The sequence below is a fragment of the Aricia agestis genome, chromosome 12 (assembly GCF_905147365.1).
Source record: "Aricia agestis chromosome 12, ilAriAges1.1, whole genome shotgun sequence".
Lineage (NCBI taxonomy): Eukaryota > Metazoa > Arthropoda > Insecta > Lepidoptera > Lycaenidae > Aricia > Aricia agestis.
In genome coordinates, this window is record NC_056417.1 from 6798811 (window position 1) to 6817710 (window position 18900).

General features: G+C 36.0%; 1 protein-coding gene across 3 annotated transcripts in view; it reads left to right on the forward strand.

Annotated features, from left to right (window-relative positions):
* The first annotated feature begins 802 nt into the window (after nucleotides 1-802).
* LOC121732657 (sodium-independent sulfate anion transporter) overlaps nucleotides 803-18900 on the forward strand; it is a 54923-nt gene continuing 36825 nt past the window's right edge. For 2 of the 3 annotated variants that reach the window (XM_042122614.1, XM_042122613.1), the window contains exons 1-4: nucleotides 803-918; nucleotides 10509-10715; nucleotides 14113-14308; nucleotides 16470-16609. In XM_042122614.1, coding sequence (XP_041978548.1) covers nucleotides 10515-10715; nucleotides 14113-14308; nucleotides 16470-16609 — 537 coding nt within the window. In that variant the 5' untranslated portion in view covers nucleotides 803-918; nucleotides 10509-10514. Of the gene's footprint in view, nucleotides 919-10508; nucleotides 10716-13159; nucleotides 13182-14112; nucleotides 14309-16469; nucleotides 16610-18900 lie in introns of those variants that run through there. The other variant, XM_042122615.1, reaches the window with a different exon arrangement.

The following is an 18900-nucleotide window of genomic DNA, read 5'->3' on the forward strand; positions in this document are numbered from 1 at the left end:
CCAGCAGCGCACATTTACTGACATTGACACATTCAATTAAAGCCTTGTCGAACTGTAATTATTATTGTCACCATTGAGGTACTATATAATATAAACGTCAAAAGCGTGTAATGTTATGTCCTACTTACTAGGACATAACAAAGGAGTCGGTCTGCATATTTCATGTAATTAAAGTGTTAATAAAGGTTTTTAGTTAACATTTAATGGTAGATATTGTTGAGTTTTGTGGTTCCGCTAAATAATAAACCATAAGAATGGTCAAAGAATGCCTCAAACACGTGGATTTAGCATTAAATACGTAAGTTTTGAACAACGTTTTTTGGGCTTTTCAATCGGTATTTTTGTTAGCTAAAAATATAATTTATAAGTTTATTAATCCCTTATTCGTACTATGTAAGGCATTAGTGCTAAAAATGTCACATCAATTAATAATTTGGCCATAAAAATTGCATAGCTTTTTACGTGTGTTTACGGATTCTCATCACTTGAACTATAGTTAATCGATATCATGAAGTATGAACTAATTGACTTTCTTTCCTGTATCATATTGTCCTTTGAAATAATCGACAAATAGAAATACCGTATTCAAGAAAATATACGCACACTACTTGTATGATGACAATAAGCACCTTGACAATGGCCACGCGATGACGGGCTAAGACTACATCTATACTATAATACTTTATCTATGATTGTCACTGTCCATATTGACATTTGACAAATGACTTATGAGTTATGACATCTTATGACAGTCGAAAATGTCAATTTGCTATGGATTAATTTTGTGTTTACTATAATAATTTTAGTATTTAAATTTTATCAACATGAAGTGGTTGCATGATTTAAGAATATTGTAATGTAAATTCTGAATTATTGTAAAAGTGTACGAAGTTGCAGAGCTGATTTTATATACATAAGGTACGTATTTTTATTAACAAAAAGCATGTACTTTGATCTTATAACTAGACACTTGTTAATTAGGAAATTGCTGAGCCGACAATAGTTTTATGTAATATACATTGGAAATCTGATTTTAATCTTTGTGAAACGTGTGTTTTCATTAGTAACAAGTCAACAAAACATGTGCTAAGTATAGTAATTTTTTAATTGTATATTCTGGTAGAACATTGACATATTTTATTCATAAACATAAAAAGTGTCAAAGTAAGCCTGCATTAATGGTATTTTTACTTTATATAAATTCTACCTTCATGTCCATCAAACAAAAATATGGGCAACTATCATAATATTACAAAGATATATTTTGTTTTGACCATTTTTCTCCAACCTTTATTGCAATAAACTTTGAAGTTATTAAGCAGCCTATAAAAACATTGTGCTAATTTAAACTAAATAGGTAAGTATTTATAATTTATATTGATTGTAACTTTAATTTCCTCTAAATTTCTAGAACGGCTGATCCGAAATTATGCTATTTAACCCGTCCGTCGTGGGTATCAAAGACACAACTTACCAGTAATTACAGTGGAGTGAATGAATGGAACATAATAATAATTGTATAATTATATTTCCAATGATAACACAGTAGGGCCTTGCTAATCCGGACTCCCACTTGTTCAGTGATCGCTGTAATTAAACAAATTGATTAAAGAAACTAAGGTTAAACATGTGTTTTATTAACATAAATATTGCATACTATAATCCGGATGCCTCGATAATCCGAAAAGGGTCTTGTTTTTGCCTCTCCGCACTAACGAGGCCCTACTGTACACCTTAAACTGAGTTCATAATATTTTTTTAATTTATCTGCACAAAAAGGTCATCTGCAGGTTTCTGGTTTTATTATATCATTTTGTTGTAAATTGTAAATATAATATAATGTACTATCTGGTAATCTAATTTGCAAGCAGGTAGAGTGTTTTCGTAATTTATTCATAACATGATATGCAGTCTGGAATAACATTTACATTTAGTACAAGGTACATAATAAATAATAATATTATGTACCTTAGAAATATAATATTATGGTACCTTTCTAAGCAGCATAGAATTGAAATAATATATGGCCGCGATAACAATAGAATGTGCGCTTTTATAATTCTGGACGTCACATCATCGTGGACGCGGGCTTCCACGATAAAGCGTTGGGTACGTTAAATGCCCTTTTAATTTTACGCACCGCGGAAGTTTTGTGTGGTTCAGAAGAGTGTAGACGTTGTGATGTCCTCTAACATGCACGTTAAAAAATTATCGTCGAGGGAAATTTAAAAGCGCCTTCATATAATATATTATTTCCATACATTTCACTTCCCTATGTTACCGTTATACTGCGGACGTCCACAATATTACCGCCACGTCCAAAATTTTAAAAGCGCACATATTTTGTGTCTGGTTTTTCCACGATCGAGGGATTATAGGTAGTGATGTAACTGACAAATTATTTTATTACAATATTATCAAGATAGCTCATAATCAGATTTCCTTAATTATTAATTATTTCATTGATAAATATAATAATTTACGATAAGTTTTCATTCAGAAAAACTTTTTTCTAAAAATTCGCACTTGGCCGATTTTTTTAACCGTTCCTCTGCTACGTGATAGTTGATGCTTACATATTTTGTTTTCAATGGCCCGCGTGTGGTTAAACCATTTTGAATTTCACCCCCACCCGCACACACACGTACACACATACAGTGCGTATCCAGGTAGGGGTAAAATAAGCGTCAATTTTCCTGTATGTGGGAATTAAAAACGTGTTATCTACTCTGCGCAAAATGAAGTGTTGGAAACAAAATATATTTTCAGTCAGATTATTAAAAGTCAATTTTCATGATTTTTTGTTTCAATGTACCAGACACCAGTGCGCCCAGCTTGCGTCCAACGAGATATCTCACTTTCGAGTGAACTACTCTTCTCATAACGTAAAAATCGCGACAAAACTCGATAAAAATGTGTTGTCATTTTTTTTTTTTTTTTTTTTTTTTTTTATGAAATAAGGGGGCAAACGAGCAAACGGGTCACCTGATGGAAAGCAACTTCCGTCGCCCATGGACACTCGCAGCATCAGAAGAGCTGCAAGTGCGTTGCCGGCCTTTTAAGAGGGAATAGGGTAATAGGGGAGGGTAGGGAAGGGAAGGGAATAGTTGAGGGTAGGGAAGGGAATAGGGTAGGGGTAAGGGGATTGGGCCTCCGGTAAACTCACTCACTCGGCGAAACACAGCGCAAGCGCTGTTTCACGCCGGTTTTCTGTGAGAACGTGGTATTTATCCGGTCGAGCCGGCCCATTCGTGCCGAAGCATGGCTCTCCCACGTTAGGGTGAATAGAGATGAAGAGACAAACCATAAAACATCGAGAAAACATGTAGACGCCCAAAACACTGCCGATTTTGCTGAAATTTGTTATAGAGATACTTTGAGTCCTGGGAAAGGACATATAACACTTTTTATCCCGAAAAAATGTACAGATCCGGCACGATAAATAATGCCATGGGTCATCAGTCATCACATTATGACCCAATTATTGATGCTTTTCGTGATATTTTGCATCGAAGCAGATGTTTTTGATGATTATTTCGCTGTTTGTGGACCGATTTTCAAAATTCTTATGTTGTTGTATAGGGTATAAGCTTGATTTTGTATAATAATTACGAAAGTGGTGAGCTGATGATGGGATCTATGGGCAGTCGAGGGAAATCCTTGAAATTTATCAAAAGACTCATAGTGGTTAAAATGTTGTTTCTAGTAATTTAAACATATGTTACGAATAAGAGAAAGTTCATACGAAGGTGTCTCTTGGTCCAAAGGCACTGAACAGAACTCCTGAACCTTTAAAGATAAAAGTTTTTAAATTGCAGCATCGCTTAGATAACTGCAAGCATTTACCACAATTTCGCTTACAGTAACATAATGTGAATAGTTAACATTCGTAGTGGTTATTTACGCATAAAGCCTTATCTTGTAGATAGCTAAAAAGAGTGAAATTATTATTTTTAACAAAAAATTTAAACCGACTTCCAAGGTAAAAACAATAATAATATGAACTAAAAAGTATTAAATAACTCTTACTCTATGTAGTTAGTGCCTTTTTCAGAATTCGTCTAAATCTCAACTATTTCTGTACATACTACAGTCTTCATTACTTTGAAGTCGGTACCTAGTTCAGATATTCTGACATTGACTGAACTCACGATAAAATTAGCTGGTACCGACTTCAAATAATGAAGACTGTAGTATGTACAGAAATAGTTGAGATTTAGACGAATTCTGAAAAAGGCACTATTATAGACTAAGAGTTATTTAATACTTTTTAGTTCATATTATTATTGTTTTTACCTTGGAAGTCGGTTTTAATTTTTTGTTAAAAATAATAATCATAATAGTTAATTAAGTATGTTTCTGCTCTTCCGTTATCGACGCCATGCGGCCCGTGCCGGTGCTGCCGGACTGGCTAATCGAAAAACGCCCAATGGCTTCTAAAATATTTCTAACTTAGCCGTCGAATGTAATTTGACTAAGTACCCAACTCGTGCTCGCCTCATGAGTCATGATAATGAAGGTGCTACAATTAAAAGGAGCGTTTGATTAATCTCGCAGTTAATTTAGTAGGGTGTTCGTGGAGATAGCAGCTTGATCGAAGACCGGGGGTTGATGAATGTAAGAACGTGATGGCACCCGACAGCTCCAGTCACAATGTAAATGTATACAGTAGTGTAACTTTGAGCCGCAATATATATGTATAAAGTAGTGTAACTTGGTCGTGTCCTTTATACTATACTCGTGCAACTGTGCGTGCAACAGTCTATTGCAATATGAGCTTTTTCTTTTGGTTATGAATGTGATGTTAGATCGATGTTTTTTGAATAAATACATTCAAATAATGATTGAATGAAATATTATTTATTGTGCACACAAGAAAAAGAAACACAGAAATCCCCCCTGAAAATATGGGAGCCCCCCTTAAATATTTAATTTATTTTATTTTTAGTATATTTTGTTGTTATAGCGTCAACAGATATACACAATCTGTGAAAATTTCAGAAGTCTAGCTATAGCGGTTTTTGAGTTACAGCCTGGAGACACACAGACAGACAGACGGACAGACATCGAAGTCTTAGTAATAGGGTCCCGTTTTTACCCTTGGGTATGGAACCCTAAAAACCTTGTGCGACGACGACCGTAAATCGACGTTTTTCAAATAAGTAAATGAATTATTACTTTTACGTGAAACTACGATATTTCCGCCCGCTTGGAAAAAGTGTCAATGACATACTGAACAAAAATATACTTAGTGTGTGGTGCGTTTTTATTTTTGAACCGACCATTTCGATCTTGCTTAGGCGATAATTTATTTCTTTATTTTGTTCAATACATAATAATATTACAAAAGTAGGTATAATAAATCTTTCCGCAAAAACTACAATAAGTTTATCTGGACAAGATGTGGTCACAATAGACATAACGACCAGTAGTTCGACTGCAAAGAGACGGACAGGTTTCAATATCTGTCAAATTCGTCGGGTTTCACTAGGATTATGAACGGAATGTGCCTCGCGCTGGCTGATATAATTTATTTTTAAATATTTAAAATAAAGATTTCAAAATTGGATTCTGATAATTTTAATCGCATATGCCAAAACACAAACAACAATACGACCAAAGAGGACACGTCCATCGAATATGTCATATTTTTTAATTCGTAGGTAACAAGTTAACAAACCTAGCGACGATTTTCGTCATAATACGTCAAATTTAAAAATTTCAACATCAGTTCTAAGTCGGCATACTCTAGTGACTCTATCATTCTGTCTACTCTGATATGGTCGTAATTTCGTCTTTTGTTGGAGAGCGCCAATATTTTTTTGGAAAAATGTAGTTAAATGATTTTTATGAAATATATCTCCGTTGTCTGGTACCCGTAACACAAGTCCTTCAGGTACTTAGCACGGGGCCAGAAAGCGTCCATAGATATTATTATTATTATTTTTATTAATCCATACTTCGACCATAGTAATATTATAAATGCTGTCGGTTACTTCTTCAAGCCCAAACCGTTGAAATGATTTTGCTGAAAATTGATATGGAGATACTTTGAGGCCCGGCAAATGACATATCCTTTCCCGGATATTTTTTATCCCGGAAAATGTACGGTTACCGCACGATAAACAAATATTGGCGCAACGGAGTTGCGGGCGTTATAGCTAGAGCTAGTTCATAAGCTACACATTAAATTTAATATTTTTTATACATTTTGGATGAAACCGCAATCCCATTTCGAATGTAACACGACCAGAAAAACCCAATCCCGCGAATCCAATTTCAACAAATGGGATATCCTGATTTGTCTCAATCTGAAATCCTAGACGTGGCTTCATAGAGAATTCAGATTGCTGGGATAAATATGTAACGTATAATCTAAGTGTGAGAACGCTGTGGGTTTTATTGTTCTTCATTATTTTTTATAAGTTTCTGGAATTATCATCAATATCGACATAATTTGTCACCATTTTACTGGTTTCTTCATGGCCATCCGACGTAAGGATGATATTTCTGCGTTATCCTGGCTCTACCAAACGACTTCAAAAACAAGAGCCACGCTCTAAACCAGTGTTTTTTTTTGTATTATTTTAGTCCGATTCAACGCCTACAATTGACAAAGCGTAAATTCGGCCACCAATCGCGACCCCCCAGGGGGTTGCTCAAACTCAAACTCAAGCTTAAATTTTTTTATTCAGAATAATTTTTGCAAATCTTCTCTGAAAGTCTACATGATGCCTACCACCGGTTCGGCAACTAACCCGGCGAGAAGAACCGGCGTACGAAACTCGCACGGGGCCCACTTTTTTACCAAAAAAAGTGAGAAAAAAGATTTTGAAGAAGCTGCGACCCACAGATTGGAAGATACTGTTCTAAACAACTGGAACTCATGCTCTAAATAACTAGAGCACATTTGTAATATTAGAGAAGTTGATTCATAGGCAGGTTGCAGACCTACGTAACTTGGTCGCGTTGTGTCAAACCCAACCGACAGTTCATGACTATTATGTAATGTAGCCATACCATAAAGTTAATTCCGCTAGGTATGTTAACTTTATGAGCCATACACGCTACGGTCTACCGGACAGGTCCACCGGTGCAGCCTGCGCATCAAGTAGACCGGAATGTGAGTGGGAATTATAGACCTGCGCAGGCGACCGGCGCAAAAATTGAAATCAATTCTTTCGACTGACACCTGCGCAGGCATTCCTGCACAGGTGACCTCTCCGGTAGACCGTAGCTGCGTGTATGGCAGCCATTAATTTTAAATTGACATAATTCGACCAAATGACATAGGACCGCAACCTGCCTATGAATCAATTTCTTCGATGGTACATGCTATAAGCTATGCACTGTTCATCTTCAATGTTCGTCATCAACTTTCATATTGGCGCATTCAATAATTGAATGCGTCAAGGAACGCAACGCCAATATTGTCATTTTTGAAGTTTGAATACGGTCAGAGGGCATGCGTCGCGGGCATGCCTCACGTTCGCTGTTGACTGCGCTGTAACGCATGCCCTTGACGAACAGAAAAAGGCACAGTGTGGACAAGAGAGACAGCTTTTCACTCAATGATGGCAATAAATAATCACGGTTTCATCTAAAGCACTCTATACGTCGCGTTAGGCGCCGTAAAAAAAAAGGGATTTCTATAAATATTGATAAGTTGGTAATTAACATGAATGATACTAAAACCTGGGCCCGTACCACGAAACGGTTTTGAGACTAAAACAATCGGACGAGAATGCCGCGTCCTGCTCTAACAGCGTCATTTCACGTATGTTAGAGTAGGATGCGGCATTCTCGTATGATTGTTTGAGTCTCAAAACCGTTTCGTGGTACGGGCCCTGGTACAAATTACAATTACGGTATTAAAGCAAATAATTCATTTCCGTCAATTCTCTACCATTACGACTTATTTGCAGTATTAGTGTGGTTAACTAACAAAGGCCTAGAGTGCAGCCTAGAATTACGTTACAATGGTTTTAGTAATGATCCATTCGTAGTATCTGTTTAAAATACCAAAAGGTATTTCTTAATACTTATGGCTCCTCTTCAAGATGGGCCATCGTAGTTGGCCATCGCGATGGCCCAGCGTGGGAAGGACGTAGTGGCGCAGGATGGCTTATGGCGCCAGCGATGGTTGTGGGGTGGCGGCAGTGTATCGCCTCTACAAGATGGGCCAGCGTAGTTGGCCATCACGATGGCCCAGCGTGGGGAGGACGTAGTGGCGTAGGATGGCTTATGGCGCCAGCGATGGTTGTGAGATGGCGGCGGTGTTCAACTTGTGAAAATGAATAAATTATATTTGTAACGCTTTACAGCCTTTAAGTATTAAGAAATACTTTTTGGTATTAAATAGCAAAAAGTATTTCTTAATACTTAAGCTTAAGTTCGAAGGACCATGTTTAAAAACATGGTCCTTCGAGCAAAAAAGTAAATGGAAAATGTATACAGTCAACTCAAGAAGAAGAAATTAATATGGTCCCGGACCTCTGAGAATTAAATATGGTCCCGAGCCTCTGAGATTCAACCAGAAGAACATGATCCAAAAGGACCTTCGAGAAGGTAACATGGTCCTTCATCTTTATAAATCTTCGAGGTCACATGCAGGGCCTCTGAGAACTTAATATGGTCCTGCAAGGCCTTAAAGAAATTAATATAGTCCCGGACCTCTGAGTAAAGGAATTAACATGGTCCCGGACCTCTGAGAAGTAAACATGGTCCCAGACCTCTGAGAAGTAAATGGTCATGGTCTTCTTCGTCAAATCAAAAAGGACTTTCGAGTATTAAACATGGTCCTTGCGAGGGTAGGTATAAAAATACAGTAAAATAATATCGAGATACAGATTAAAAAAAAAGTGACAAGCGTAATGGAACCTAAGAACAAAACCAATTAAGAAATACTTTTTGGTATTTTAATACCAAAAAGTATTTCTTAATACTTAAAGGCTGTAAAGCGTTACAAATATAATTTATTCATTTTCACAAGTTGATGTTACAAGCCATTTTCCTAGACAACAATATGACACATTTCTATTGTCAACAGTATTATTTTTAAATCTAAAGAGGTATCACAATTCGACTGAACAGTATCATTAGAGATAAACTGATATTCCCTAATCTACATCAAAACTAGCTGACCCGGTAAACGTTGTTTTGCCATATAAATTATTTCTGGTATCAGTATAAAAAGTAGATAAAAACCTATTCTCAGGCCAAACTAATGTACATACAAAATTTCATTAAAATCGGTTGAGCCGTTTTGCAGGAGTTCGCGCACAAACACTGTGACACGAGAATTTTATATATGAGAAGATATCGTAGGAGAAGTGATGATGATTATTTTTTAATCAACAATGTACGAAAATTGGGTGCAATATAAAAAGTTGGCACTAGAAAGTTATGTGTCTCAAAAGTTTGGGCCCTAAAAGGTTATCGTGTCCCCAGTCACCTACAGCATTTTTGAGCGTCGTCAATTGAAGCAACTATAAAACAACTTGAGACATTTGAATAATTTAATTGGGGTCCCTAAAAAATTTAAATAAAGAAAAACAATCCTGCAAGCGTCATCATCAGAATACCTGTGCCTGTTTTCTGGGGTATTTGACAGGATACTTTTGAAGAGCGTTGTTGATTGGTTATCCTTTAGAACATCTAAAAAACAAATCGAAAGCGTTATTAGACAGACCCCTGAAAAAAAAACTTTGAAATCGAACATAAATATCGTATAAGTATAATTTGTTTAACAATACTGTTTACGTACCTGCAAAACCAAGATAATAGATTTTTCCAATTACAGCTTACAATTAAAACAGTCAAGACCCTTATAGCAGATAATTGCTTTGGCCTACAAAGGTCCAACAAGGGACAGTTACAAGTTACAACCCCCAGTTAATGTAATTTAACTTTTGAATACGACGTTGTAAATAGAGAATCACTGTTCTCATTTCGGTGAAATGCGAGTTGGCTGAGTTTCCACTGAAGCAAAATATCAAATAATACACGGGACCAACTTCGCTCGTATAATTTTATTCCAGGGAAGTTATCTGTTGTGTTGCTATTATATCAAGCGCTTCTCATTTTCATAACGCTCCTACTTCCATAATATAAGTTTGTTAATAATAAGTTGGACGTTTTTCTTTTACGGATGCGAAATTCCTGGGCGTAAAATAGGACTTTAGTGTGCATAAATGTTTTTATGGACTTAAATAACTGAATTCAGCGTCTAGCGAGGTTTCTGCGTTATTAGTGACTTCGAACCCCAGTTGACAAAGTATGAATTTGTTTGCAGCTTAACCTGCTCGAACTTCTACCCACCTGATTCTGGCCCAGTAGATTTTTAAATTATTAAAGCACTAGTTGACGCCCGCAACTCTGTTCGATTATGCCGTACATTTTTCTGGTAATTGCGGGACTCAAGGTATCTCCATACCGAGTAAATTTACCTTTCGCATTTATGATCCTTCATCCTCCTGCTTATTAACTCTTTACGTTTATTCAAACAGGTGAAAATGTCGTCCCCGTCCAAGAGTCGATACAAGAAGCAGTCTCAGATACGACGAATCATCAACAAGAGGATACCGGTGACAAGATGGCTGCCGGAGTACAACTCGGAGAAGGCGGTGGCGGACCTCATAGCTGGTGTGACGGTGGGCCTGACGGTCATCCCTCAGGCGCTGGCGTATGCGACCTTGGCTGGATTGCCACCACAGGTAATTATATCAGAAGTAGTCTCAGATACGACGAATCGTCAACAAGAGGATACCGGTGACAAGATGGCTACCGGAGTACAACTCTTAGAAGGCGGTGGCGGACCTCATAGCCGGTGTGACGGTGGGTCTAACGGTCATCTCTTAGGCGCTGGCGTATGCGACCTGTGACCTATGACGACTGTCTCCACAGATATTTTTTTTTCAAGAATTGATGCGATCTTTGATTATTAAAAAAAACATGTATTTATGGTTTTTTTTTCAAAAGTGTCAGGAACTTTAAACCACCATTTTCTTAGGCATTCGTTTAAGCCTGTGGTTCCCAAAGTATGCGCCGCGATACCCTAGGGGCCGAGAATCGTGATAATACTATACAAAAAAGTATCAGAGGAATTCAATCAACCTATAAGTGTAATAATAACCGTGAGTCGGATGGACATAGAGTCAATGGATATAGGAATAACAATAGTTGTAATGTTTGTATCCAATGAATATTAATATTTCACTACCCTTTATTTTAATTAACTCAAACGCTTACGGCCTAGGCTAATCACTAGCTTGACTAGCAATGAAATGCTAAAAAATTAAATTCGATAACGGCACCCTGACGCTGCAAACCACGAAAAAAAGATAGTCCGAGATGCGACAAAATGCATTAAGATAGATCTGTTAGATGCTTTTCAGCGAATCGCAGTGTTAGGTTGCTAAAGGCAGATATTTCAACCAGAAACGAGTGTAAATATTACAAAGGTTTTCTTTACACATCCCTCTATTTACCCCATTAACTCCTCAGTTTATCCTCGACCATTGACGATCTAACATGTTATTTCGACTTTAACTCGTCTAATATTGTTGGGAAAACAAATAAGTAAATATTTACTCGGTTTAAACCCTTTATGTAAGTCCCAGACATTGGTGGAAAATTGGATCACATTTTCTGAAAACTGCTGGGAAGATTTTCTCTGGGACCAAACTTATTTAATATCTACTCTTTGAGAATGTATTATCTCTACTTCTCAAACAACGCGACTTAGGAACGCGAACTGCATGAAATTAAGTAAGGGAAGTTTTTTACCTTTACCTAGGCTAGTCGTTTAAATAGAGAAATTGGCTAGAATAGGTCCCAAATATGGGCTCTGGAAAAAGAGATTTTACGATAGATTTCTGCGATAAAATATTAAGAGTATTCTTTGTTTTCTTATCACATAAAAAGTGGAAATCGATTAGAATTAAACCATTAATGAAAATACTCTAGTAAAAATGAGCTCTAGTAAAATTGTAAAAAAATCCTTCCAAACGTCTAAGTACAGTCTTCACCGAATTCAAAGAAGATAAATCAATAGGTTTCTATTTGTATAACGTTCCTCAATCCAAGCTCAGGGATTTTTTACGATGACAGTAAAACGGGAGCACGCCAAGTCATAAACTTGTACCTCTAATTCAGTTTCCGGAGAGCATATTGGCTATCACAATAAAATTTCATAAACAAACGTATCTAGTGAATCGAAATACTATATAAATTTTACTACGCCCCTGATAAGATAAATAAATGAAAAATATTTTACAGATTATTTCGGATATCGATAAGGTATTTTACATGAATTTACTTACGAATGAATCATCGTACAGTGACTGACTGACTTTTAGTTTAATAATTTTAACAGGGTTTTTCCATAGCGTTGTTAATAAAGTAACCTGTTTGGCTTTGGCGTTATATAAAACAAATAAAATCCTGTCAAGTCCGATGTAAACCTAGAAATTCGGCAATAGCAAATTTAAATTTAGATTAAACAATAATTACATAATATAGTACCACTTGCCACTTACTAGTTAGTTACTATTTAAATGATATTTAAAACGGTCGCTTAGTTTCTCAGAATAGCAATTATTGTCAGCTATGCAAATCGCAAACTCAAGTTAGTTAGTGGACTCCTTAGTTTTGACATACCCTCTTTCAATTAACGTTCCGGTTAGAGTATCTCTGTCTAGAGTTGTCTTACCTCTTGCAAAGCCTTTATGTCTTAAGAATAAGGATCATTCTCGTAAAAATACGAGCGCAAAATAACTTTGAATGGACTATCTGTCGTGCCAATTCGACATCATTAGCTCCAATTCAAACCCAATGTTGTCAGTATGTGCTCGCGTGTATTGGTCTTTGTTGAGCAATCTTTGTTACAATTCCTGCAGTCACGAAACCGATCCACAATTACTTCTGTATTTGACTGTACTGTACAGTGTACTATTTTGACGTCATTATTTGGATGTTCCACAATTGTTTACTCCTTTATTTCATTATTAGATTGTTGTGAAATGTAATTCATATTATGTGTATTGTGCAATCAGAAAGCACTTCTACCATACTTATCACCAGTATAGGAAGTCCATTCAGTAGCTTTAGCGAAAACAGTAAATCTACATCAACATAATATCTGTCTCAATTTGGAGAATGGAAAAAAATACTGAATATTAGTACTAGTATTTATAGAAATTAATCATAATTCATAATTAGTTACAATCAACATAATAATGTTTATTTATATAGTATCCATAAAACTTTACGACATAATAAATTTTATTTCTGCTTTAAACCTAGTAACTGAGTAATAAATAGTAGGTAATATAGTAAATTCAGAGCCTAAAGTCTGAACAGTGCTCTCAGAGCGTCAGATGGGCATAAAAGATGTGATTCGAAACTTGCCTAAAGACACTGTAAATTCAGTGTAATTAGTTTGGACAGTATTTGTGCAAAACAACAAACAGAACGTAGCACGTAAAGTTTCCCCAAAGAACTACTTTGTTCCCAAGTCAGTCTATTTGTAATTAGATCTAAGACTTATTGCTTGCCAAATTAGTTGGGAACCGCGCGATGAAGCGTAATATATTTCCTGGGTATCTCTAGATTGGCTGAGAAAGTCTTACAGTAAAACTTTGTAGATTACTTTGACATAGTGAAATTCTAGAGCTGCCAGACCTTAATTATTTTGTTTTAAAAGACATTTTAGATTTTAAAAATGATTACAATAGTAATTAACTAATCACAAATCAGTAATTACTATTTATAATTTGTGTGTATATAATATACTACTATAATATATGATGCGATACTGACTATTATGGCAATATTATATTGATTATTAACAATCTATTGTCTTACAGTATAAGTTTTTAAATTAAATTTTTTGGTGCCTAGGGGGCCCGGCGCACACTTTGAGAACACCTGAATTTTGAAAAAATTAAATATGAATAATGAAGGATATTTCACTTAAAATCGTTTCATATAACCAAACAAACAAATCTTTATTTTCACTCAAAAAAATCTGCACTAGGATTCCCCGTGTCGTGGAGACCAGTCTCTTCCATCTGCACATAAACATAAGTTATAATACAAATTTCCTTTCAGTACGGTCTCTACTCATCATTCATGGGGTGCTTCGTGTACATAATATTCGGCTCATGCAAGGATATAACGCTGGGGCCCACGGCGCTGCTATCTCTTATGACGTACGAGCAAATACAAGGGCGGAATACTGACTACGCAATCCTCCTGTGCTTGCTCAGCGGTGTGGTTCAGATGCTAATGGGAATATTGCATTTGGGTGAGTGTACTTACTGCAGTAGTGAGGTATTAAAATGATGTTATATGTATGAGTATTTTAGGTGTTGTAAGTGAAAATACTCACTAATAATAATATAAGGATCTACATTCTACACTGTAATGCGGTGATTGTTTCGTTGTTTTGTCATACTCTATCCATCTAATTTTTTACCCGCGTCGGATTTTTTTGCTGAATAATTATGGGACGGATGAATATTTCTAAAAATATTACTGAATCAATTTAGGAAATAAAATAATTCCATCTTGAATTCAAATTAAATTGAAATATTGAGATGTAATATTGTATTATTTATTTAATATAATGTGCCGCGAGTCTTGACAATAAGGGGCCTATCTATCAAAGGGGGCTATCAAAACCCGCAAAATTTGAAGGTTCATGAAAAAAATAAGTTTGAGAACCTCTGATCAATGCATAATCTATGCACATACTTATATTACTTATAACTTTATACTAAGAATGGGGATTGTCCATTTTTTTTTAATTTTGCTCATTACAAAAACATTTCGAGGAATAAGGTCAGTGATCGTTTTTCTGTATATAAAAGAAAAAAATACCCATTAGTTACTTATATTTTTGAACAAATATGTTTAACCTTAGTTTGACCTTCAATGGCATTAAATTAGCAATAAATTCGACCAACATTATGTTTCGAACTTTTGGTAAGCTTCTCGTATCAGCTTTCACATAATGAGAACTTGCATTTGACGAACCAGCCATTATAAATAAGATTGAAAGGAAATTTAAAACACTACAGAGGTCAATTGGCCGCCGGTGATGACGTCAGAGCGAAACTTTAAAAATTTATTGAGAAAAAACTAGCCAATGAATTTCAAAATTATTTAATTTATATTCTTAAAATACCCTATTTTAACGAAAAAAAATATAAAAAGTACATGTGATTTTTTTTGGACAATGTCCATTGAAAGTTTCTAATTATTCTGAGGATGAGCATTTTCCTAGAAATATGGACAGTGACTAGTAAGCATTGTAAATACCTCTTATAAAGGAATGTGTGTTGTGCAAAGATTAAAGACATAGCAACTAATAGGATTAAGAGGAAGTTAAAATAGGGATCTTTTGAGATTTTAGTTTATAATTATTCTACTAGATCTTGTTTGTTGCGTCGAAATTAACTTCGCGTGGATCACATTTTTCCAGGATAAAATTATCCCTGGTCTATTCCTGGGAGTTCAAGTATTTCTATAATTTTCATTAAAACTGTTTATTAATGGTCTAAACTAGAAAAGGGACAATAAGCTCCTTGCATTTCGTTAGCATGATTAAGTAGCTTTACATAGCAGAACAATGTAGTAATATGCCACACGCGCTTATCTTAGGAAACTAAAGATTTTTAGGAGTCTCTAATCGCTATATTTCTCTTGATGTTCTATTACAGGGTTCCCAAACTTATTTTGTCTACCGTCCACTTTGAGAACAGCATTTTAGCGCCCCCATCGTTTCAATTTAATTCAATTCAATTTCTTTATTTGCAAAATGGGTGTTAATAAAGATGTTAGAAGTTGTAGATGTTAAAGTGTTTGAAATGCATCCAGATGAAATAAATCACCCCCAAGCCTCTACGCAACGCCCCCATTTTTTTCTGAGTCCCACACCGCCCCCTTTAGACCTTTAGCGCCCACAATGTGGCGTTATCGCCCACTTTGGGAAAGACTGTTCTATTATTTAAATGTTTTACTGCCGCACTCAGAGTCGAACAATTATTACTTAAATGTAATTAATTCAATATTTTGACATAAGCCCCATACATTATCTGTCAAACTCTTTATTAAATTGAAGTTTAATAATTACTAAATGTATCTGAGTGCAGTCGTTACTTCATCATTCTTTTCATCAGGCTGATCGACTTCATTTATTTCTCTTGACTTGAAGTTCGATATTTGAATATTTTTAAATTCTTTTATCTTCCACTAGGCTGATAAACTTTTCTCTCTTGATATTCCATTTTTTTTTGTTAGCCTATGCTATCCCACTGCTGAGCAAAGACCTCCCCTAGGGTCTTCCACCTGTCTCGCTCCAGCGCCACCGTTAGCCAGCCCGGCTGGTACGCCTCCAGCTCATCGCGCCATCTTTTCCTAGGCCGGCCACGGATATTCCATATTTAATTTTTTTTCATCACCAGGCGTGCTGATCGACTTCATATCTGTACCTGTGACCGTGGGCTTTACGTCCGCGACTTCAGTCATCATCGCCGTGTCGCAGCTGAAGGGACTGCTGGGACTGCAGTTCAAGTCCAGAGGCTTCTTGGATACCTTTAAGAAGGTAAGGTTTCAGGATGACCATAGAAACTGCGAAATCATAGAAATATGACAGACTAGATGACGCTTGCAACTACGCTATGCTATAATTCGTTTATTGCGCGGGAACCGTACCTTTTTGAGGGATAAAAAGTATGATATGTTCTTTTTTGGCTCACAAAGTATCTCCATACCAAATTGCAGTAAAATCGGTTCAGCGGTTTGTTAGTAGACAGGTAGACGAACACACTTTGGCATTTGTAATATTTGTTTTATGTGTTATGTATGTAATTAATTTAAGTGCATTAAATTTTTGGAAATTCCTTTGTACGGACTGAAAATGGGTGAAAAAAGAAATATGGATACCTAGTAGTTTTCCTTAACATTTGAATAGTTTCAATTCTGTTACCATAATGGTCGATACCCGAATACATAATAAATAAATGTTACATAAGTCAAAATTCGGTTAAACTTCTGTCGCAATAAGTCAGTCTGTTGGAACTTGGAGTGTTTTACTTAGAAAGTTATTCTAAACTAGATTTTGCCCTCAACTACGAACGAGCAGAAGTTCTTTTATGTGTGGAAACCGTACATTTCTGAATAAAATTACTATCCGTAAAGGCCTGTATTCACTGTACTTAGCAGGTGATTAGTAATCAGGAGAAAGCAAGTGTGGACAGCGACTGATTTGAGCAAGTCCTTTATTATCTCCTAATCACTTATCACCTGCACTAAACACTTGCACTCGCATTAATCAAAGTGAATACAGGCCCTAACTCAAAATATTTCTATTACCAAATTTCTTTTAAAAGCGTGATGACTGGTGAGGTAACAGACAGAGATTAATATTATTAATATTACAATTAATTCAACTGGCATCGCTGATGCCTTAGATGCTTCAGGCCGTCAATCAACTTTAATTTAATAAAAAGTTTAATAGGTTTCTGTCAAAATCTTCAATACATAAAGTCTTGTCCTTGAGTGAGACCGCTAACGTTTTTCTTCTAAATAGTAAATACTGTAATTAAATATAAATATTATAAAGCTGAAGAGTTTGTTTGTTTGAACGCGCTCATCTCAGGAACTAGTAACTACTGGTCTGATTTGAAAAAATCTTTCAGTCTATTATTACGCTAAGACCAATAGGAGCGAAGATACAGAGGAAAATTTGAGAAAAACGGGGATAAATATTCGAAAGTGCTTATATCACGAACTACTGGAGCAATTTTTATATGTTACTAGCTGTCCCGGTGAACTTCGTGTCACTTTAAAACCTTCCCTGGACTTCTACGAATATTTTGAGACTAAAATCAGCCCAATCCGTCCAGCCGCTTTCGAGTTTTAGCGAGACTAACACATTTGAAAATCCATTTTTATATATATAGATTTGCCATAGATATAGAGTAGCCCACGTGAGACATGGGCTATTTATTATGAATGGTTTCCGTGAACTTCTAGTATGAACATTGAACGTGTACTGTAATAAACTTCATAGCTGTCTACACTCTACAAACCAGCAGATTACGGAAACAAATGTTTTCAACAGATTGGTACGTGTAACGCACCCTTAAATCTCGCGTGCTATCAAGATACACTTGTATGTCAGCGTTTTACTTTCATGGAACCCCTCAGGCGCTCAGACGTATGCAAAGCAAGGCAAAGCAAAGTTTATTTGCAGCACCTTTTATCTCGCCTAAAATATAGGACTCTGATAATTTAACCCAGAAACTTTGCAAAGGACTGTGAAACGCGCGTTATGTTTTTAGGGTTCCGTAGTCAACAAGAAAGTTTGAAATGGAAAAAATTATTTGAGTCCAGTGTCCCTCCCTTCTATCAGCTAAACGGTTGCTTCTAGAAATGTGAAAAAATTCACGAGAGTAGGAAATATGCTGAATTTAAAAGGAAAATTATCACGGCTAAGATGACTTACATAAGTTTTTCTCTTTTTACATCAACTAAAAAAATGTATTCGGCGAAGTATAAAGGAACTTTTCGCTCAAATTCCTTTGAACGTAACTGAGATGATGTTGCTAGTAGCGTGAAACACGTTATAAATATCTTGTCATTGACCAATCAAAAATTAGCGGTAGGTACAACGGAACCCTATATTGCGCGTGGCCCGACACGCACTTGGCCGGTTTTAGTTGTAGGTCTCATTGTAGCCACTTTATTTCGCGATTACCCAGACACATTAATATTAATACGCTACTTTGGGTTATGTTTCGTGTTATAGTGTAGGTTGACTCACACATACATAGAAAACTTGCATAACTTGGCTGTTCGTATTTCGTGGAACTCTTTGGTTAAGATTCTAAC